Source organism: Gouania willdenowi, chromosome 7, assembly GCF_900634775.1.
Source record: "Gouania willdenowi chromosome 7, fGouWil2.1, whole genome shotgun sequence".
Lineage (NCBI taxonomy): Eukaryota > Metazoa > Chordata > Actinopteri > Blenniiformes > Gobiesocidae > Gouania > Gouania willdenowi.
This window is the reverse complement of record NC_041050.1, coordinates 6,442,313-6,465,202: the sequence shown is the minus strand read 5'-3', so window position 1 is coordinate 6,465,202 and position 22,890 is coordinate 6,442,313. Positions and strand designations below refer to the sequence as shown.

General features: G+C 38.1%; 1 protein-coding gene across 2 annotated transcripts in view; it reads left to right on the top strand.

Annotated features, from left to right (window-relative positions):
* The window catches only part of fgd (faciogenital dysplasia), an 84,289-nt gene that overhangs the window by 30,189 nt on the left and 31,210 nt on the right, over positions 1-22,890 (top strand). The window contains exons 1-2 of one of the 2 annotated variants that reach the window (XM_028454171.1): positions 12,271-12,320; positions 21,970-22,140. In XM_028454171.1, the coding sequence (XP_028309972.1) occupies positions 12,314-12,320; positions 21,970-22,140 (178 nt within the window). In that variant the 5' untranslated portion in view covers positions 12,271-12,313. Of the gene's footprint in view, positions 1-12,270; positions 12,321-21,969; positions 22,141-22,890 lie in introns of those variants that run through there. The other variant, XM_028454170.1, reaches the window with a different exon arrangement.

Here is a 22,890-nt window from a genome sequence, read left to right as displayed (position 1 = left end):
GGTTTAGCGAAAGGTGGAGTAGAAAAAAAACCAGCAGGAGGTGAAGAGGATTCAGTTACTTTAAAAAAAAGAAACATAAGAAGCTCAATCAGGACCCACTTCCATACTCCTACAACTACTCTCTGATTTCCAAATCTTTGAGCTTTCTGAATCCAAATCGTACGCCACAACCAACCCATCCCCCTTCACACGCTCACTATCTCCTACGCTCTTCTACTCACACCCAGCTCCAAAAAGGCTTGTTATCAGTTTGGAAAAGAGGGGTATTCCAGCAGTGTTTCCATGGTTATCCACAGCATTCATCTGTTGGCTCAGAGTCAGCGGTGAGCAGTGTGTCACCCCATCTTTCAGGCTGATGTCATGTATTGAGTAGAGACACAGGGAGATACGGAGGCAGAGGGGGTGGTGGATGTAATTATATGTGCATATGAAGGGGTTTGGAGCAGCTTGGGCGCGTCATCCTAGCAGCTTTTGTCATCCACATGTGTTTGAGGGGAAAAATCACAACAGGACATGGATGTACTCCCTGGAGACGGCTGGAGAATTGGCCCATGGGAGATACAACATGTTTTATTTATCCACTAGAGGCACAAATTATTCCTAGGGCTGATTTGGTGCAAGGATGATCAGTTTTCTGGTCAAAGATGTTTGAGAAACCTTTGCAATGGTTGGAGACTTTCTACATGTGTCTGCTCTCAGAGGCCGAAAAATAATAGAATAGAATTTTATCTAAATGGGGACAATACAATTTTTCATAGTTTCAATTACAATGAATGCGACTGATTGTTCAAAGAATTTATAGCTGATTTTCAACTTGTGTCCCTAGTTGGGTTTTACATAATATATTATAATCAATGCTAAAACACCATACAACAGAACAAAGAATCAAAAACGCATATAATCATCACAACCAGTCAACAGTAAAACTGCATTACACAGTATACCAAAATATATAAACCAGCACTACATATCAATATTATCCATAACTCCCTGAAGTCTAAAAAGAGACATAAAGTTAATGGCAACAGTTTTGTATCTGGAGTTAATTTAATTTTAGTTGGAAATGTGTTCCACAGTTGACAGCCTTTGACAGAGAAAGCTAAATATCTCAAATGTGGTTTTACGATGTATTTTTTTTACAGTTACCATTTGCCATGGCCATGCCTCCGGTTTCTCTATTACTGTCATATTTTTGGAAGTGCCTGCCGGAAAAAGAGATTATGGGACTAGATTGTGTAAGCATTTCAAAATGAATTTGAGAAAACAAAAGATGTGTGAAGCTCTCAAAGTTGAGTTAATGATACGTTTTTTAGTATTCAACAGTGATGCCAATGGATGGGCTTCAAGTTCTTATCCATTGTTTTATAACCTGATGGAACCTGAAAACCTATGCTCAAATCTATTATTGTGATTATTATTTTGCTGCGATACTGCTCCTATCTCCTAGCGGTCTTATTTATATTGTTACATTTTGAAAGGGGACCACAGATGAAGAAAACGCGCACTTGTAAACAGACTTTTCCCATTTTTCATTAATTCCGAACAAGGTTGTGACAAAACAAGTCATGCATGTTATCTTATTTCCTCTTTGGTGAAGCAACGTGTGTCCATCAAACTCCAGCCAAAAGACTTTTCTCCCACAACCTTCAGCCCTTTTGACTTTACTCCCTTCGCCTCAATAACTGTGTTGCACACCCACCAATCCTCACGCACACACACACACACACACACACTTCCCCCATCTTTCATTCAACCACTTCTCTTCCTCTCTCCCTCCTCCACTCATCCCTTTCTCACTTAACTCTCCCCACCCTCTCCATCTAACCAGTTTCCCCTCTCTCCCTACCTCCTCCCGACCAGTCCGGGCCATCATTAGTTTCCATGGTGACAGTTGGGGAGGCATTATTGCCAGCTGAGAACTGCTCCTAGCTTCCTTTCAGAGCGGCAATGGCGAAAGCATTGTTTGGTCCACCGCTCTGAATGGTGTGGGGATCAGAACAGGGAGAGAGAGAGAGAGAGAGCGAGAGAGAGAGAGAGAGAGAGAGAGAGAGAGAGAGAGCGTAGAGCTGGAGGAACGCATCTCTCCTGGTTTTTTTGGGGCAGGGATGGTGTGTTTGTAGACGGTAAGGGGTAGGAGGGAAAAGAGGAGCAGGAGGAGGGAGAGGAAAGAGGAGGAGAGAGAGGGAAAAGGGAAGCGTGGTGGTTAGAGAGAGCTGATGAGCGAACAGCAGCAGTAGTAGTAGTAGAAGCACCAGCAGCAGCAGACTCACGCCGTCTCCCGGGAGAGCAACTAAAACATCCAGACCGCTGTGAAGATCTGGACTAAATCAGAGCCTCTTTTTCTCAAGTTCTTTTTCATGTTGCATGGAAGGAGGCAGGAACTACAAGGACTCCACGCAGAGTCAAAGCACAACCAACTGGGAGGTAGAGCCACTCAGCTGGTGAGTTGAAGATTTGCGTCTCAAGCGTGTGAAAAACGTGTTAAAGCTTTCTCTGATTTCTGGTGGACGTGAGTGAACATGCTGCAGGTGCTGAACCTAAAACCCTCAGTCTGGGTCATGTTTGGGTGTGTGTGGGCTCGTAGCCGTCTGCAGAATGTGGGCTTGCTCTCTCACTCTCGTCTGAAAAATACATGCTGGTCTGCATCTTTTATTGAAAACTTACATCGAGGCAATTTTCTGACTCTTTGAATCTTAAACTCCCTGCAGTGTTTTTTGAAGGGAATCTCTAGGAGAACGTTAGTCTCTCTTGGTTGTAAGTTGTTTGGTTTCATCTTGGAGGTAATTCGGAGTGAGAGCTGAGCCCTGTGGCATCTTGAAGACGTGTGATTCTGGGTGCAGTAGTAGTGAGAAACCAAGTGTGAAATTTGTTAGTTTTTAACCCAAAGCTCAGTGCTGCATCTCTGTATTGAGATATTATTTCCCTGACAATGTTACAACCGTCAGTCAATGCAATTGCTACAAAACCAGGCTTGAGTAACACACTGAAGGCCATCTTTATCTTCATGATGTCACTATGACAAAGCTTAACAGATTTTTAGGGTACTTACAGTAATTTACCATTCTTATCCGAGTGTTTTTTTTCCCACTTTCTCCGTTTTTCTTTTTTTTGGGCTGGTTGTAAATCAGCTGAACGGGGAGTTGTCTCAAGAAGCTGGGAGTCTGAGTGTTTCCATGACGACCAGCAGGAGCTGTGTGAACTAAGGCTGAGTGTATGGCAGACACTATGGCATCGCTTAGAGACGGCGAGACTCTGGTCTAATCAGCGACCTTGTGACCCAGATCAATGGGAGTGATGCTGAGCCAAGCAGCAACTCAGTCTGGCTAGCATACACACACACACACACTGTGCCACACAGCTGCTTTCGTTTCCTGGATAGTCACTGGCATCACTGGCCACAAAGTGGTCTAATCCTCTTATATTGAGTATTAGACGAGAAACAAGCTTCTCCTTGATAGCTAGGGGTTGGTGGAAATTAATGATGTCACAGTATAATCTATACATATATGACCTGAGAATATTTAGGTGTCTACTATAATCCGTATGTCTTTGTATAGGGTAACATCTGCATTACATTTTGTTGTTGAGTTTCTATGTATTCTGCTGCTTCGTGGGATCCGAACTATGACTCTAGCTGCATTTCCATTACCTTTGGAAATGCACAAAATCAAAATAGTGCAATCAAAACTGATAATGGAAACACCTGAATTAAAAAAAAAAACACTCAAATATCGCTAAAATGTTTTTAGGTATTTCAGGTGTTTCGATACATAAATGTATCGCAAAATCACTATGGAAATACTTTTCCGCTGTTGCATTTCACAGAACATGACGTACCTGGTCACATGACCATTTCTCTCTGAGAAAACATGGCGCGGTACGTGATATTTCTTAGCATTAGTCATTAAAATTATTACTGCCACATTAGACAGAAAACAACAAAGGAATGCAGAGTGTTATAAGGAGGTTTTGAGCGTCCATCTTCCTCTAACGAAGTCTCGCGGGATGAGATTTCACAGGATTTACGAGGCTCCAAAACAACCGTCAATGTAAACACATTCAAAGCGTGATTATACTTTGTCAACATTTCGAAATATTGCTTTTATTTTGCTAAAATTTGTGATGGAAACCCAGCCTCTCCAAGGTTTTTATCATCTTCTTTCATAGTAAAAAAGATTAACATTATACAGTAGCCAAAAATAAATGTTAATATTTAAAAGAAAAAACAAAGAGCGCAAACATCCGCCAAGCGCCAAAATATCCTCCTCTCCAGATGTTATCAAATGTTATCTGGATCAGTGACCCTAGTCATGGTAGCATGATCATTCACACTTTAAAGCATTTCTGTCCCCATGAATAAACATACATTAGGTCCTAATGTATGGACATCCCAATTTTTTACAAAGATTGCGATGAAATGCGTAATCTGGTGGGGGGATTGAGGAACCAAACTGACATGACTTAGTCAAAGTTTGTAAAGATCGGTCAACTACAAACCAAGAATTTGCCAATGATGAGAGAAGGATCTAACTGATTCAAAATCAGTATATTGATACATTTAAGGGAATATTCCATAGCTTAAAGGTCCATGTTTGGTTAAAATCCATCAAACGTACTTTTGACGTAAACCTGCTTGCAGACAAACAATTAAACACTGCTGAAAATATTAGACCTCATTATTTCCAACTCAGGGTTAGACAGACAAGGATGAGTTTGATTGCAAGGTTTTCAGTTTGAATCCAGAAATCAGCAAGGAAGGAAAAGACAATCTCATCCCAATCATCGCAAACATCACCAGATGTTGTTTGAAACGTACGTGTCACAAAAATGATTACTATTCTCACTCAAAGAATATTAGTTCATTAAAGGATGCAAATTACCATTTTACATGTGCTGCAATGGATGCTTAAGATGAGAGTTGAGCTAATGTTGTTTTAAACGTCTGGTATTGTATGTGTAAAAAGACTTCATCCATTTTGGAAAAAGCTTTAAATCCTGAGGGAGAATATGGTCAAAGATTCAAAGAAAATAACCTGAATCAGCACCTTTCTGACTAAAACTCACCTCTGGTAATATCGAGCTGTCAGACGAACCATAAACACCAGTGGCGGATATTTATGGGAGGGTGCCGTGGTGGGACCGCCCATCGTCAAGGCCGACTCACAAAGCCTCGCACTGTAACCTTGTGCGAAAGACAAAATCCCAGATCCCCTGGGCAGTGGAAAAACTGGTGAGTCATGTTTCATGTGCCTGCATGAGGGCAGGTTTACTTTTAGAAAAAAAAAAACCCAAAGGAAAGGACGTCTTTCGCCCTGTGGTTTCTACAAGTATATAATTAGGGGGTGGGTCTGTAACTCTCAGGGCAGCCATTCACTCAAAGTCATTGCTTTTGAAGTCTAATGTTGGTGCTTGTTTTTCAACCTCACTTTAGAATGAACCTGGGGTTTCCTACCATGTGCTAATTAAAACTTTGTGGTTTTATTTTCATTTTTGAGGGTAAATCTAGAAGTTGGAGGTCCTTGTTTTTGGTGGAGATGCCGGAGTACTTTTGCTAGCCTTGCAAAAACCATGTTTAATAGTCAGTGCTATTACACTGTCACACTGATGAACGTACACTAAACTTCCTCTTAGCAAAGGACACCTGGTTTTTTTCCCATTTAGATGAGTTTGAAGGTATTACAGTACCAGTGGGATTGGTCTAACACAGAGATGGGCAGCTTTGATTACAGAGGGGGCCACAAAAATGTGATTCGAGGGCCACATTATCAACATTTATGTCAGCAGTTAGAATAACAGTCAATCTAAGTATTTATACAGGAAAGAACAAAGTGGTTTGTCTTTGTTTGTGGTTGTTTTTTGTGCTTTCGTTATAGTTATTGTATAGAGTAATTCTGATGATTTTTTTTGTCAATTTGTCAGTTTTTGTAGTCAATTTGCACTTTTAATCTGTCATTTTGTCTATTTTTCCTGTCATTACATGTATTTTGTAGTAATTTTGTGTATTTATATTGTCATTTTGTCTATTTTTTTCTGTCATTTTGTCTATTTTTTTTCTGTCATTTTTGTGTTTTGTAGTAACGTTGTGCATTTATGTCAATTATTGTATTTTGTGCTTTTATATTTTCATTTTGTCAATTTTTCCTGTCATTTCTTTGTATTTTTCTGTCATTTTGTGTGTTTTTTTTAAATTTATTTTGTGCATTTACTTTCAGGGCTTCACAAACTTAGCTCAAGGTTTGCATGTGGCCCCCGGGCCACCATTGCCCATGTCTGATCTAGCCCTATAAAAGGAGTCAGCATAAAGGCATTTAGTGGTGTAAGGTGAGGTCTTAAACAGATGATTATGCCCTTAATCTCACATTATCTAAATAAAGCACAGTATGAATAAATACGTAACATTTCCCAACTTTGAAAGGACATCTGAGTGTTTTGCGAGTCTTTATGCAGGTCTTTGCGTGCACACGCCTGCGTGCGTCTATCTTTTACTTCTCTTTTTGGTCTGAGCAGTCAGTCGGAAAGTGTTAGGTGCTCTCTTGTCTCCACTGGAGCGTGTGTGTTGTCTTTGTACACGAAAGAGGAAGAAAAAAAAAGAAGAAAAAAACTCACACGCAAATACATGTTCACAAACAACATTCCAACTCTGCCAAACTCAATCAGGAACATTCAATATCTTTCATTCTGACCTCTTACTCGAGGAGAGGTTGTTTAGTACCAGATCTGGCCTCCCAAAGTGAATACTCACGGCGAACTTCAAAAGCGCAGGAGGTCTCGATGTTCAGGCTGCGGTTGTCTTTGTAGTTGTGTCCTGCTGCTGTGAAGAGGATAAGAGGCGGTTTCTGGTGCCAATAACAAGATGGTTATTTATTCCTTGCTTCAGGGCTCAGAGTGAGTGCTTGTACTGTACACCTTCATTTATGTGTCTGTATACATGAATGTGTATGGCCTACATAGTTTGTGTGTGTATATGTGTGTGTGTGCAGGTAGGTACAGTATGTGCCCTACTCTACAGTTGTTCCATCTTATTTTCATGAACGCTTTCCTGCAATATTCACATCAGGGGAGGACTTTAAAGTCTCCTTGTAAAAGAGGACCTCAGTATGTGGTGCTTGGAGTAACACAGAAGCTCAAGTTACCATAAATGGCAATTTTCTACAAAGCAAGCTGATTTTGGGATCCCGAGTTTGAAACATTACAACCTTCTGCTGTAGAAATTAGGCAAATAAAATCAATTTTATTCAAAGAAAATCCCTCCAGTGAGAAACACTTTGTACCCGGGTTATTCCATGTCATTTAAACAAATGGCCCACGCACTTTGGTCTAAAATAATTCTGAAACTAATATTTAGTGATTTGAACAGTTTATGAACATAGCTCAAAGCTGATGAAAATACAGGATGCTGAGGCATATGCAAAGTTGTTTACTGAAGGCCCAAACATGTTAGAGGAGCCCAAAACACTGACAGCATTTTTTCCAGGTTTGAGAGGCTGGCATGTCCACCAGATAGGATTTATAGCAGATATTTTTATATATTCTGAGAGAGTAGGTGGAGCTGTATTACTATACCACATTTCAGTTTCCTGTGTGATGTAGTTCTTGAGATAATGGAAGCTGAAAATGGAAGAAAAAATAGGATGCGCACAAAATTCGACACATACCCCCCTCGCTAAATTGGCCATATCTCAAAAAGTATTAATCCGATCAAACTAAAAAATATATACTGTGCCTATTGAATTACTACAGAACACGTGGTAACGTTTTTAAAATTTCTTGAGACTGAAGTGCGTGGGATTTCCTGAAAAGACTGACCCAAATATGATAGAAACTGCTCTACTTCCATAAATTCTGCATAAATTAAAACGTGAAATGTTGAGAATTTCGTCCAATTAGGGATTACGTGTTATTTCTCTGCTCAACTGTTAAACTCTCGAGCAACAAACCGATACATGTCACAAATACAGGTGACAGGTGGACAGTGGAATTCGCTGCAGGCAATTACAGTATATGTTGCTCTGCAGCTCATTCCAGAGAAGAATCACTATCATTTGTCAAGCAGTGGTTATTACAAGTCTGTCTGCCTTTAAAATAAATCAATAAATTATAGTGTGTGAGAAATTACCTTCATAGGAGATACTTATCATTAATTATATTTTTTTCAAACACTTTTTACTCGACAATACATGTCTGGATAAAGTAAAAAAATATGTTTGTTTAGTTTGGCTACCACAAACATTTAAAACTCTTCAATCTGAATTGAACATTAGTCACTATATGACCTAGGGGGTGTCCCAACTTTTTGCACTTCTGATGTGATGCCGATTCAACAATTGAGTGGAATAAATAAAATTAAAGGAGAAGACCCTGAAAAGTAACGTGAGTAAATCAAATGAAAATGATCCAGTGTCTCACCTCAGGTGCTGCGTGGCTGGCCTCTCTTCCTTTTCCCCTGTGGGTTCCAGGTCAGGGACTGTCGTGTGGTGTTGGATGATGGCTTCCTGAGGGTGTGTCCAATCTAACCCCATTTCCTGCACAGAATCTGTTTGGCTACTGACGGACTAAGTTAACAATAAATTCAAAATAGACTAAAAGTAAAAATCTAAATAAATTTAAAAGAACTAAAATAAAATAAATAAAACAGCGGTAATGAAAAGTCTGGATTGGGCTATAAAGGACAGATATTAATTTGAGTTGTTCTTTTTGTTTTGATGAATTAGAGCACACCCGTCAAACTCAAGGCCCGGGGGCCAAACATGGCCCTTTAGACCATTCAACTTAGCCTGCAGAAGAAAGGTAAAAAGACAGAAAATACATACAATATTGTCTACATTACCAAATAATTCAGTTGTAATAATGTTTTAATAATGTAACAAATGTATTGAAACTCCACAATATTTGGAGGATCATAGTTTTACCACGCTTTTATCACATGACAGTGAATTTGGTATCTCAAATTGTTCAAGGAACTCAATTTTTGTGAAATTATTTCACACAATTTCCCAAAATTAAATAGAAATTGATCACAAAATTAATACCATTTTAAAGAGAACTGATGGGACAGATATTTGTCACTCATTGCTTTGATATTGTCAGTAGGCAAGGCAAGGCAAGGCAAGGCAAATTTATTTATATAGCGCATTTCATACTCAAGGCAACTCAATGTGCTTTACATGATAAAACATTCAATTGTTTAAAATCAATAAGAACATTTAAAATCATCAGTAAAATCAGCAAAATCAATTAAAATCATCAACAAACACATTACATCAACAACATGACAAAAAGTCTCTCTCTCAATCATATGCAGTAGAGAAAAAAAGTGCCTTTAACTTTGATTTAAAAATGTTCACATTGGATGCTGACTTCAGCTCCGCTGGCAGTTTGTTCCACTTCTTTGCAGCATAACAACTAAAAGCAGCATCACCATGTTTACTGTGAACTCTGGGCTCCACTATCTGATCTGTGTCCATAGATCTGAGAGACCTGCTGGGTTCATACCTGACTAACATGTCACTGATGTGACATGCTTTATGTATAATTTATACGTCGTGTAAAGTGCAAACTTGAGGACATTAATGTTGAATTTGCTTGTTTTCCAGTTTAAACTCTGCGGTCCGCTTAAGATGAAACTACTTTGTATTTGCCCGGGAACTAAAATGAGTTTGATACCCCTGAATTATTATTAATAATAATAATAAAATAATAATAATATTATTATTATATGTTTTCATACAGTATGTGTTATATGGACATTTATTTTGTGGGTGGAGGAGCTAATAGCTGGTGGGTGAAAAAGTTGATTTGTCTGTATGAAACCAAGCATTCAGCAATACATATTCAGGGATTTTTTAATAGACTCCTTTATTATTATTATTATTTGCAAACATTGAGCAACATTTTAATTTCAGGCTTAGCTGAACATATTTATTTAAATCTTGTTCACTTCTGTGTCGTTTACCTACCTGAACACGTCCCCATGCTTCACTGTGCTGTAAGAGGAAATACCGAAGTCATTAGGGAGGAAACAGGAACCTTTATTAGTCTGTGTAGTGTACACCTGGCTTCTATAACAGAGTTATTAGTGGGGTGTTTCCTCGTGGCTTCTGGTTTCCTTTACTGTCTGAGCTCATTTTGCCCTCAGCCTGAGACACTTGGATTTATTCAGTTACTGAAATCAGCAGAAAATTAGGGATTTAAGATGGATAAAGATTACAATTAAAATAGTGTCTGTGTCCAGGGTTGCAAAGCTCTGTCTCACCTTTTACACACAATCAACTGTGATGAATCTTTTATCAAATAAATCCATAGCATACGCCTATTTTTATCAATTAATCGAAGATCATTTGATAGAAAAAACAGATGTCAAAGTAAAGGTTGAAATTTCCGCTTGAATGTTCATTTTATGATCCACCATAAATTTGTGCATTGCATTGTGGGATATGAAGTTTTACCTCATTCTGATATCATGGGGAATACCACCAACAAAATATGAACAAAAATGGTTTCAAGCAAATCGCTGTCCTGTTTGTCTGGTGAAAAACACAAGAATTCATAGAAAAAATAAAGTAAAAACACTTAAATACTTTTGTTTATGGGAATCCACATCCCACAATGCAATGTCAATGAGAGAGTGCTTCTAGTGGAGACAAAAACAGACTTTTGAGCAGCAATTTTCGACGTTTTCCCTTTAATTTTGAATAATTGATCTGTGAGTCATACACTTATTTTAATTAATGAAAAAATGATCGTGGGTTGCAGCTTTAAGCTTAAGCAAACTTTTCTGGTGTGATTTTAGAGTTTCTTCGAAAGCTTTTTGTACAGGAAATCATCAGCTGCAACCAAATCTGCTGATTCTGACATTTTGGATTAAACTGTGGTGTCACATAAGCACACAGTGTTGAGTTAATGGTGACCTTCTCATCTCTGCGTGTGTTTTGGTCAGTGTCCAGCAGACACTAGTCTATCTGCACACATGAACAGCAGCAGTAAGGAAGGAGACCCAGCCTTCACACGCTGGGCATCATGCATACCTGCACCAGGGAGGGCTTTAGTGCTTGGGGACCTTTTGCCTGTCAGCAGCTTAACGAACACTCCTCGCACTTGCTTACATCCATCCTGCCGAGAACAGATGTAGGGTGGTGCGATAGGGACTTAGTCACCTTACCTTAAAGCTGCAGTCCGCAACTCTCATCCCTCCCCGCTGTTCTCTTGCCCTGCCTCCAAACTTTCCAAAGTCCCTCCCTAAGAGGAGCTAACAAGCTAACGTTAGCCCGACAGCAACGTCACAGTAATATAACATCCACCGGTAAAAGCATATTACTGCAACGTTTCTCTCTCTCAATGTGCACACACCTCAGCAGCAGCAGCAACAACACATGCACTACAGAGTTGTAGTTTAACAGTTACACCTTTCAAGCAGAAAAGTCACCAATTCCATCTTCTACTCCTCCAGACCATACACTGTAAAAAAGACAGTGCTCTGGTTCTGGGAAAGGGGTGGGGCCTGTGAGCAGCAGCTGTCAGACAGTCCATCAAACACAGTCCTGACTCTGATTGGTTCTTTTTGCTCGGTCGCAGTGCATTCTGGCAATCTGCCAAAAGCAGCAGGAGCAGGAGGTAGTTTCAGGTAAAGCTGTCTTTACATAGTGACAGCTTTAGCAAATATGAGTGGCAGACTGCACCTTTAAAGGGCACAAAACACAATTTTTAAAAAATGTTATTCTATAAAAAAAAAATAATGCTGATATTCAATGATAAAAGTGCCAAGCTATGCTCGTTTGACCGTAATCTTTTAACGTTGTCGTCAGTGTGCGCTATTAGCTATCAGTGAAGCTGACAAAGGCTGTGCAGGTAGCTGCTACTTCTTCTTGCGTCACAACCATTTATAGGCTTCTCCGACATCAAAATACTGAATTTAACGTTAAAATGGACATAATAATGTAAAATATTTGGTCGACTCACTATTTAGGGTGTGTTCTTGCATGTACCGTAGTTTGCCTTTTAAAACTTTGATGAGAAAAGCTGAATCAGCAAACAATAGATGCCAGCCAAATAGTTAGCTAGGTTAGTGGCTTTTCAGAAATTTATCTAGTTCACGATCATGATTTATCTATCTTTATAAATGTATTATTTTTTATTTTTCATTTTTTATATAGCAACATACATACCCACATAAAACACATAAAAATACAAATTTACAATAGGTATACCAACGCAAGTTATCTATCTTTTACCACCGGGAATTATGTTTTTATGGCACAATAGACTCTGACCCATGGCATAAAACAGGCTACAACTGACCATCAACTTCACTTTCAAAATGACTGGTAGGTTTTGCTCTAATTCAATGTCACCCCCAGGAATTCCCAACTTTAAGTAAAGAAAATACCTCATTTAACGCACGCGCCTGTGTGTGTGTGTGCTGCTCTTTTGTGTTTTTTTTTGTGAGGATGGTTTTTCCCAACATGTACTTCTGTGGTGGTGTGAGATGTGCTTTTGGGTCCCAGTGAAGTGTTCTCCCAGTGTGGCTTGTGTTTTATTTGCTTGGCTATGTTTTCGGTAGCTGTTGGATGTTTTTCTGCGGCTGCTGTGGAGCACTTTGCAGCTGGCCGTTAGCTGTTAGCGGAGTGTTAGAAATGTTGACCCCTGTCTAGTGTCGCAGTAAATTTCAGCTCTGCACTGCAGATGGGGTTTTAATAAAGTCTTTAAAGACCAAAGCTTTGGTGACTGAGCAACATATGCCTGTGCATGTTTACATGTGTGTGCCTGGCTGTATTAGATTCTGCACAGGGTGGTTGCAGGCTTCGCATTGACGTGGTATTCTTCAGCATTTAATCAATTTGCGTTCATCCATTGATGTTTTTTTTTTTTTTTTTTTACATCCACAATGATTATTTAAACCCACTAATTAACATACTGTCAAATAATCAATACATTCAACCCAGGGTGAATCAAGACACTATCCAGAAGATTAACCTTGCATGCATACTATGCATCAAATTATGGTCTTGTTACAATGTGGAATGATTGGGATTTGTTTCTACCAGCGCTTATTTATTTATTTGTTTGTCTGTTAGCAGGATTACGTGAAAGGCACTTGTTGTTTATTATTATTATTGTTATTATTATTATTTTATATATATATATATATATAATTATTATTATTATACAGTTTTATATTTTTATATATTTATGTATATACTACATATATATATATATATATATTATTTTGTATTATTCTGTTTTTAATGTTTTGCACTGTTTTTATTGTGAAGTGTCCTTGGGTGGCCTGATTTTAATAAAAATAAAATAAAAAAGGAATTATATTATTATATTTTAGATTTAGATTTGAGAACATGAAAATATAGAATATAATTAATTATATAAGATTGTGTGTAGTTTTAATTTTGAACAGAATAATTTTAAAAAACATAATTAATCAGCCCTTTTTTAAAACCACTTACTAGACATTCCAGGTGACCCCACATGGGGTCACGACCCCAAGGTTGAAAAACTCTGTCTTATGCAAAGGCTGTGTTTCATAAATTCATATATTGGTTCATAATTGATTCCTCTTTATTAAATTTACTCCCTCAATTACTTCACCGAGTTTCTACATTTACAATAAGAATTTTTCATCCATATTAAATTATAAATTCCCTTTCTTGCAATTACTGACTAGAAATCTTTGGTGCAGTGATAAATCTTTAGGAAAGCATATTGTACGTGTGCCTTGATTGCTGTGCAGAAAAATCCAGTTAGCGTTTATTCTTCATGGTGAAAGGCACCATTGTAGGTTTCAGTGAAGCTTCAGTAGTTTCTGGGACAGTTGCTCAGTCATCTCCACAGGCAGGTTTCAAAACACTCTTGTTCTCCTGTGTTGCCCTAATTAAAGGGTTCGACCTTCGTTCCTATAATGCACTGCACCCAGTAAACAGAGGCTAGATTCTCTGCACCCCATAAAAGCCCCTTCATAGAAGTAATGAAGAAGATGCTCTACGATTTTAATCAGCTTTTTTGTCATGTCCTACATCACTGTGATGTTGGTGTTTACAGATGATTCAGTCATATGTTTGGTAATAGGTCAGTGAATAAATGTGTCATATCAGCCATCTGTCCTTTATTTATTATATTTAGAAAAGCTCCAAGGATCCATCACTATTTATATTTAAATACAGTAAGATACCACGAGGACTTGTAGAATTAATGAGCTCAGGATGCTTGAGATTTATTTGTAGTTCAAGTATGAAAATTATCAATATTCGCAGCACAAAAATGCTCATTTTGGTGTCAAACTAATATTAGTTCAGGGGCCAAATACGGAACAGTTTGATCTCGAGTGAGTCACAGATTTTACGCAGAGAAAACTAATAATTTCAACTTTATTGTGTCCTAGTTTGCACTTCTACGTATACATAAAATACAAAATATATAATAAACCGACAATATCCAAGCAATAAGTGACAGATATCAGTCCCAACGGGGTATTTACTTTTAATTTTCTAGATTTTGTGACCAATTTCTATTTAATTAAGGGAAATTTTATGTCATAATTTGAGGAAATTTTAAGGATTTTTGGTTTTTAAACTTTAGAAATGACTGCAATCATGCGATATAAGCACCAGGAAAACTGTGAGCACCTGTAAATATTGTTGAGTTTCATTTACACAATGATTCAGGTTTTCTGTCATTTTTACTTTCTCTTGCGGGCCGAATTGGACGCTCCAAAGGGCCGGATTTGGTCCCCGGGCCTTGAGTTTGAATACATGTTATTTTGGCTGCGGAAAAATCTGGTTATGGATGTCCAGTGCATCAATAATTATTAACTTCAGCTTTCTCCATACACTATTACAATTACTGGAAGCAGATTTATTGATGTTTTTTAGTAATTGTTCATTTTTATCCAATTATTTACATCTGATGTAGCGCTGCATCTTCCATTAGAATTGCATGCTTCTAATCAGTGGGAGCTGCTGTACTCCCCCCACCCCCTCGTCATTGTGCCTGATGTGCCCACTGACCTGAATTACAGGCAGACCACGACCCCTAACAAGATGAGTTCATATCATTTCCCAGCCCCTGGGAAACAGGGGTATAAATGTCACCTCAGGCTTTCCCAAACAGTAAACACACCATTTAATCAAATAATGCTGTCTATAATGGAAGGGTTGGAAAATGTAAATGATGAGAATTAGATGAATATAGATTTGTAAACGTGACACTGTGGTTTGTGCATGTGTGTACTTGGGTGCTATACTTGTGACGAGAATCATTAGAGAATGAGGATCTGTTCCAGCTGTCACAGCTGTTGTTTTCTGACAATATTTCCCTTTAATTTCATTTCCCAAAGTACACCCCCAGGTTTTTGCTGACCTGCCACTTGGGGCGAAATTCAAAGCTAGCCTTGATTATGGGCGTGGCTTCTAGAGTAGTTAAGGCACGCCCAGTCACAGCAGCCCCGCCCCCACAGCGCTGCACAGTTCCATATAGAGCTGTCATTCATTGCTCACTGAGGGCTGTGAGAGGAGGAAACCCGGTCCCTCCTCCCATCTTTTATAAGAGGGGGGGGGTCAACAGTGACGGCTAGTGCTGTCACTGATCTAATCTCATCCAATAGCAAAATTCAATTCTAATTGCCGCCGTTCAACCCATAGAGGGCGTCACTGTGACATTTTACTGCTAAAAACACTAAATATAATACTAAAATGTTAGACTAAAATGTTAAGAGTGGGACTGAGATCAATAAACTACATTACTTCATACCTAATCATATATGGATTCAGCAGAAATAAGTGCTTTTAGGGTGTACTTTAACTAATAAGATTACAGTTTGTTTCTGAGTCTCGTAGTTTATATATAACTAATGTTTGGCTGACTACAAACAGATTGCAACCAAAACAGAGACATATTACCCACAGGAACATAGACATACACACACATAGCTCACTGTCAGTCACCGTCAGCCCTGAGGCGACCCCCTCAGAATCATTTATTACCCATCATCCTTTGAGTGCAGTCCTCTCCCTTTGGTGCTGTGTGTCTGGGAGACGGATCACTCAGACTCAGCAGCGTTCCTTCACAGACAGACAGTCAATCAGGTGTTCTGCCCTCAAACAAACCCATGGTGAAGATAAGCTGACAACCTGCACACACTGGTATCATCAACACCCCGCCACGTGTTTTTTAGATTTTCAATTTTTTGGGATTTTCATGTGTTTTTCAGATTTTCATGTGTTTTTCAGATTTTCACATGTTTTTTTTAGATTTTTTTTTTATGTTTTTTGAGACAAATTTCTCCCAATACGTTACACTTGTAACATTTGCCCGGAGTTAGAAATTTAACATAAGATGGCCATGGTGTTGTTTTATTCCAAATAGAGAAATACAGATCGGGGGCAGACAGTAGGGTTGTGAAGCGGTGTAAATTTCCACATTAACTTAAAGTGTACACTGTAAGTACACCCTAAAACTACTTTTATTCTGCTGAATACATATATAATATTTTGATACTAGCTAATGTGAATGCACTGCATACTCATTTTGACATCAGACTTAGTATCAGTAGTACGTTAGTATATGACATGATAGTCTTTATCTAGTAAAAAAACCAAACATTAGTGACTCATGCATATGGATGATGCATTAGCTGCTTAAAAGTTGTTCAGACTCACTAAATGTTGCACTATTGCTCAGAAACTGCTCTTGTTACTGCATTGTTGCACTGAAGGTTTTTGTTGTAGTCAGACAGTCACATGACCTTCCAGGAAGCAGAGACTAGACCGTCCCTGCAGCTGCACTGTCCTTTTCAAATACCTGAAGGTCTCTGAATTGTTCTGAGTCAGGAACACAGTAGCATCTGTTTATTTATACACTGTAATGCTGTCTGTCAGGTTACAGCATGAAAAATGTGCAGTGTTCTCAGGCTGCTCTTAATTCCAATATGTGCTGGTTTGTTACATCGCAACATTTAAAGGGAAGACAACACAACTGATTTGTTTTGACTTTCTCTATTAAATGTTTTCATTTTGCTGCTATTTTAACACAAATCTGGGTTGTGATGATATAACTTAGCCTACAGGGTGCAGTGCACATAATGTTATCGGACATGCTTAAAATTATCCACCTTTAATTGTTGTTTTTCATTCATAAGCAGGCAAAATAAATGAGCTTTATTATTTTATGTTTTCAGACGTGTTAACTTGGGTCAAAGTCCATTTTTTTTTAAGGTCAGGTGAAACACAGTATGCTGGCATTTGCTCACGACGTCACTTTTTCCTCAGTAGGAGGGACTTTGATCAGGTTTAGCAGGTGAGCACGCAGGTGCTGCTGAGTCTCCAGCACAAGGAGAAAAGTGTCGGATGAACGTGTGGGAACTTTGGAGGATTCAGTGTTTTTCCTCGGGGAAAACGGTTCGGTGGATAAATGAAACTATGGATATGTGAAGCTGAGGTAAGGTGAATAATATGTTATAATATCTGTTATCTATAGTCACAGTTGAGCTTTTTGTGTTTGATTTCATTGCTGAATGCTTTGGTTGTTGGGTTTTTTACAACAACTCTCTTTGCTGAGTCATGAGATTGCTGTTTGATACTCAGCAGTTTTTTTATATAAGGGAAAGGGTTTTGCCCTCAGGTAACCAAGACTACGCTGAGTTTCCATGGGGACCCACCAGCCCCTATGTCACCGTCGTCCTTTTGCTGTTTGTTTTTCCCAGGAGAGACTTAAGCCGTTCCTATAGGTCAAAGGGTTCTCCAGTCCACAGTCATTTAGCTCAAGGATGTGTGTGTGTGTGTGTGTGTGTGTGTGTGTGTGTGTGTGTGTGTGTGTGTGTGTGTGTGTGTGTGTGTGTGTGTGTGTGTGTGTGTGTGTGTGTGTGTGTGTGTGTGTGTGTGTGTGTGCGCTCTGTTGATCATAGGTCAAGATTTTCCTCTGACTCACTCCGACAGCGATTTATGGATCAGAAGAAACCCTAATGAGACGCTCACAATATTTCTTTTGCTTATGAAGCCAATAGATATAAATCCCACCTCGACTAAATGGTGATTTGTGAGCGTCTGAATGGAAAACTGTGGCCCTGTAACTTACTGAGGAAGAAGTTGATTTACCTTCATCCTGCTCTTGTTTCCCTGTGATGCTGAGGTAGTGGGAATGATGGCCGCAGACAACATAACACTCATTAGAGGCTGAATTTTCTTCCTCCGCCGCCTGCAGCGAATCTAAAAAAAATCACCAAAAAACTAAATTAGAAGTGGCTGTTCGGGAGCTCGGCAACAGTTTAAGGCAGGGATGGGCAACTCTATCACAGCGGGGGCCACAAACATGTGATTGTATCTGATGCAAGGGCCACATGATCAACATTCATGTCAGCCTTTAGAATAAAAATTGATCTGAGCATTAACACGGGGAGAAAGGGTTTGATGTTTTGTCCGTTTTTAGTCATTTTGTGTGTATTTGTAGTCATTATGTGTGTTTTTGTTATTTTTTTGTGTTCTTGTTGTCATTTTGTGGATTTTTCTTTCATTTTTGTTGTCGATTTGTTCGCTTTGAGGTCACTTTCTTTATTTTTGTTGTTGTTTTTTTGTATTTTCTTGTCATTTAGTGTAATTTTTTAAGTTTTTGTGTCTTTAGAGCTATTTTATAATGCATTGTTGTTTTGTGTGTTTTTGTTTAAGTGGTTCTGTTTTCTGTGTATTTTTGTATTTTTTGTGTACTTTGTGCATTTTTCTGCCTATTTTTAAGTAAGTAATGTTTATTTGTAAAGCACCTTTCACAGACGGAGAAGTCACAATAAAAATACAAAGTACATTTACAGTCACAAAACATGATGGTCATAAAACAACTCTTAATCCACTGGAATTAAAATGCTATTTGTGTGTTTTGGGAGTTATTTTTTGTATTATGTCGTGCTTCATATTCCTTCTAACTTCTTGAATTGCAATTTTTGAGGCTAGTTTAGGGGATAATAATGCATTTGAGAAAGAATTGCTGTGACTTGTTTGGAAGTTAGTAGTTTGTCTGTTTTCATGTATAGTCACAAAATGAACAACAGACACATCAGTAGCAGGTATAGAAAATGACAAAGTAGCAATTATTTGCAACAAAAGCTCTGGAATTCATTCTGCAGTTGTTGTTTTTCAGTGGGTGTGCTTATATTGTCTCCCATTCAATAGAGTTGCACCAATGAAAATAGAAACTTTTTCTGCTTTTGAAATAGAATAACTTCATAAAAAAGGTCTGTGCCTATTGCTAATCTTTTCTTTAGCTCAGTGTTTCTCAAATGGGGGTATGTGCACCCCTAGGTGTACGCATTAGCACTGCTGGGGATAGTTGAAAGAGAGAAAGTGTAAAATTAACAAATGAAAACATTAAAAAAAAAGGGGGGGGTTTATAATGTTTGTTTTTAGTTAAAAATCATAATCATAATAATGATGATGAAAAACTAAAAATACAACAAGGGTCAGTCTTGGTCCCACACCAGGTGGGAGATGACTGGAAATGATAAAAACAATAGAAATATGTTCATTCAGGAGGCACTAAATACTGTTTAATTCCACTTATTTACAATGGGATTCTTTCAAATGTCTGTTATCACTCATTAATTCCATCATTACACTCTATAGTTGTTTTTTTAATAGAATTCTGAGCAAAATGTTGAAATCGGGTACTTGGATTCAGAAATAAAACACATTAATGAACATCTTTTATCACCAAAATTTGATGTCAATATGCGGGATTATGGAAAAAAAAAAAAAAAAAAAAGCTAATTTGCATCTGCAGTCCCTATTACGCAGGTGAAAAGCAAATGTAGCAATAAGAAAAAAAAAAACAAAAACTATTTGCCCCATTGATAACGATATAGGAGGTCCAAATGTATTGAATTGGCACCCCAATTTTCTTCAATAATCACATTAAATTGTGCAATCCTGATCTGTTTCAGAGGGAAATCTGTGCGGTAATTGCAGAACCAACCTGACAAAACTGATTCAAATTTCATGTGAATTGATACATTACGATCCAAGATATGAATATTAAAAACGTTGCCAATAATGAAACTGGTCCAGAATCAGTATATTGATCCAGATCCCCTCCAAATCCTAACGGAAGCTTCCGTGGCGTATGGTCTATCTTTAAATTAAAATTTATCCGTAAATCCGTAGAGTACTTTTGACGTTATCTTCCTAACAAACTATAAATAAGCCCTCGTGAGAAACGTAATCATTTGCACCTTGAGTGTTATGAGTGAGTCCTGTAAGATTCTATTGATAATGTTTGTAGGCTTGTCAAGATAAGACGAGCTAAGTTTGTAATTTATTGATTGCAAAGGTAGAAAAAAAAAAGCTTTGACGACAAATACAGTGGCTAAAAAGGAGAATAAGAGCAAACACAACAAACACACTATCCATCAGACTTGGGGTCAATTATAATTAAACTTTTAATTAGTACGAAATGTTGTGATGTACTTGTATTTACATGCATTTTACAAATTTAAAGCAAATCTCAAAGTGCGACAATGGGTGCATAAAAGTAAAAGCAGGTTTAGGAATATAAAACAGAAAGTGAGCCGTACAATATTAAAAACAAATGTTGTGATGTATTTGTATTTAACTTGTAATTGAAAAATGCCAATCACTGTAATTGTAATTTAATTATAATATACATTGGAAACTGAATTGAAAAATGTAATATACCCCAAGCCTGCAAAGCAGAATGAAATATAACAGGCGCGGCAGAAGAAGGAAATACTTATTTTTAATAAGTGTTTTATATTAAATAGTAAATCATGAGCAAATAATTTCACCATCTTTTAGGGATGTAACGATTCACTCAACTCCCGATACGATTTGATTCACAATACTGGGTTCACGATATGGTTCTCTCACAGTTTATTTTACAAAATGGGACTGTAGACATATGATGACTCAAAAATATTCTTTTATAAACTATTCAAAACAATGCAATTTAACTAAAAATAAATCTTGAATGAAATAAATAAAGGAATAATACAAATGAAGAAGAAGCCCATTAATTTAAATTCTGGTTCTATAGTAAACAATTCAAAACTGCATAATAGTTCTTTTTCTTTTTAAAAGTGCAACTGAAAATGTATTTTGTGCCTCAACAATTGAAAAAAAAAACAGTCATTGCACTGTATTTAGGTCAGATATTTGTTTGGACCAGCAGAGGGCGCTGGTAACCCAGTGGTCGGTTGAGATGCAGATATCTTACAGTGAAGAAGAGATGCTATGTGCTAGCAGACAGAGCTAATGAAAAAACGTGACTTTTACAGATATTCATGTAATATTACAAATATTCTTTCGGTGCTAAAGGGGTAAGGAATCATTTATGAACATGTTTAAGAGTAGTAGGTGGCCAGAAAGAAAGTAGTAGCAGATTCCGCCCGCCGCCTACGCCTCTGCTGTTTAAAAAAAGTACTGTGATTCAATTTTCACAGTATCGATGTGAACAGTGATACCTATGAATCGATTTTTAACTGCCTTACGATTAATCGTTACATCCCTACCATCTTTAGTTTTTACCTTCATGTCGGCTCATGTTAACTAAATATCTCATAAGATCAGAATAATGGAAACTATTTTTTGTATCCAAAAGGATTCAAATTATATATATATGTATGTATATATATATATATATGTATAGTTTGATAAGTGATTACTTACAGGGACAGTTTAAGTTACTTGGCACCAAGTCAGGAGAAAGTTTTCCTCTCCGTCGCCAAAGATCTCTGGTGGCATCTGTTCAGTCTGTGCCTGTTGTTGGTTGTAAGCGTGGGTGGTCTCTCCTCTACTTCTGTTCATCTGTTCAAGTGCTCTCTGAGTTATTAATGCACCCATATTACTGCAATGGCATCGATCTGACTTCTTCACCCTGACTTGTTGCTGTTTAATCAGATGTATCTTGTTATGCGTGATGATCAATGGTGAATCTCATGTTCCCTCATGTCTCTATTATCCACAGATCTCTCTGGCTCCTCTTTGCCGTACCAGTGTGGCCCAGTGGAATACCTTTGCTCCCCGCGCCTGCAGAAGAACGGCCCGACTCCCAGACAATGTCACAACCGGCCTGCCATAAAGCCTCGGCCCCAGTCCTCCACCTCACCCAGACCACCAGTCGCACAGAAACCTCAAGGCAAGATCCCAAAACGCAACACTTAGTAGATTTTCAGATTTAGATTTAGACAACTTTATTTATCCCGCAGGGCAATTCAGCTTTTGCATTCCATCAGACCTTACATACATTCAAAACAGCAGACAAGACAACAATAAAAATCAGTACATTGACCGAGATGCTCATTCAACATCAGTTTCTATCCACCATGTAGTTCAGCATCCACAGAAATAGGCCTTTGACTTCAAAACATGATGCAAAAGTATGGAAGTACCTTAGGGTCACATAAATACATTCATCCTAAGACACAAGTGAGATCACACTTTGTATCGGAAATAGACACATTTTAAAAATGTTTTAAAAAAGGCTGCCAATTTACCAGAAATACTCTAGAACAGCGATTCTCAACTGGTGGGTCGGGACCCAAAAGTGGGTCGCAGACCTGTACTCGGTTGACAGTTGATCCAAAATGAACAAATACTTAATGTCTCCCATGTTGGACTTGTCTTTTATTTTAAAAGAACCTTTTCTTAAATTAAATCGTGGCTTTCGCCTTTAATTGGCCATGTAATGTTATTACATTAATGGAATTTGTCCTCTGCATTTAACCCATCCCTGAGGAGCAGGGGTGAGGGTTAAGGGACTTGCTCACAGTGATGGCCCAGGTGAGGCTTGAACCGGCAACCCTCCGATTACAAGCCCAGCGTCCTTAACCACTATAGATTTATGTTTTAAAAAATACTGTATTAAATATATGTGTATGTTTTCAAC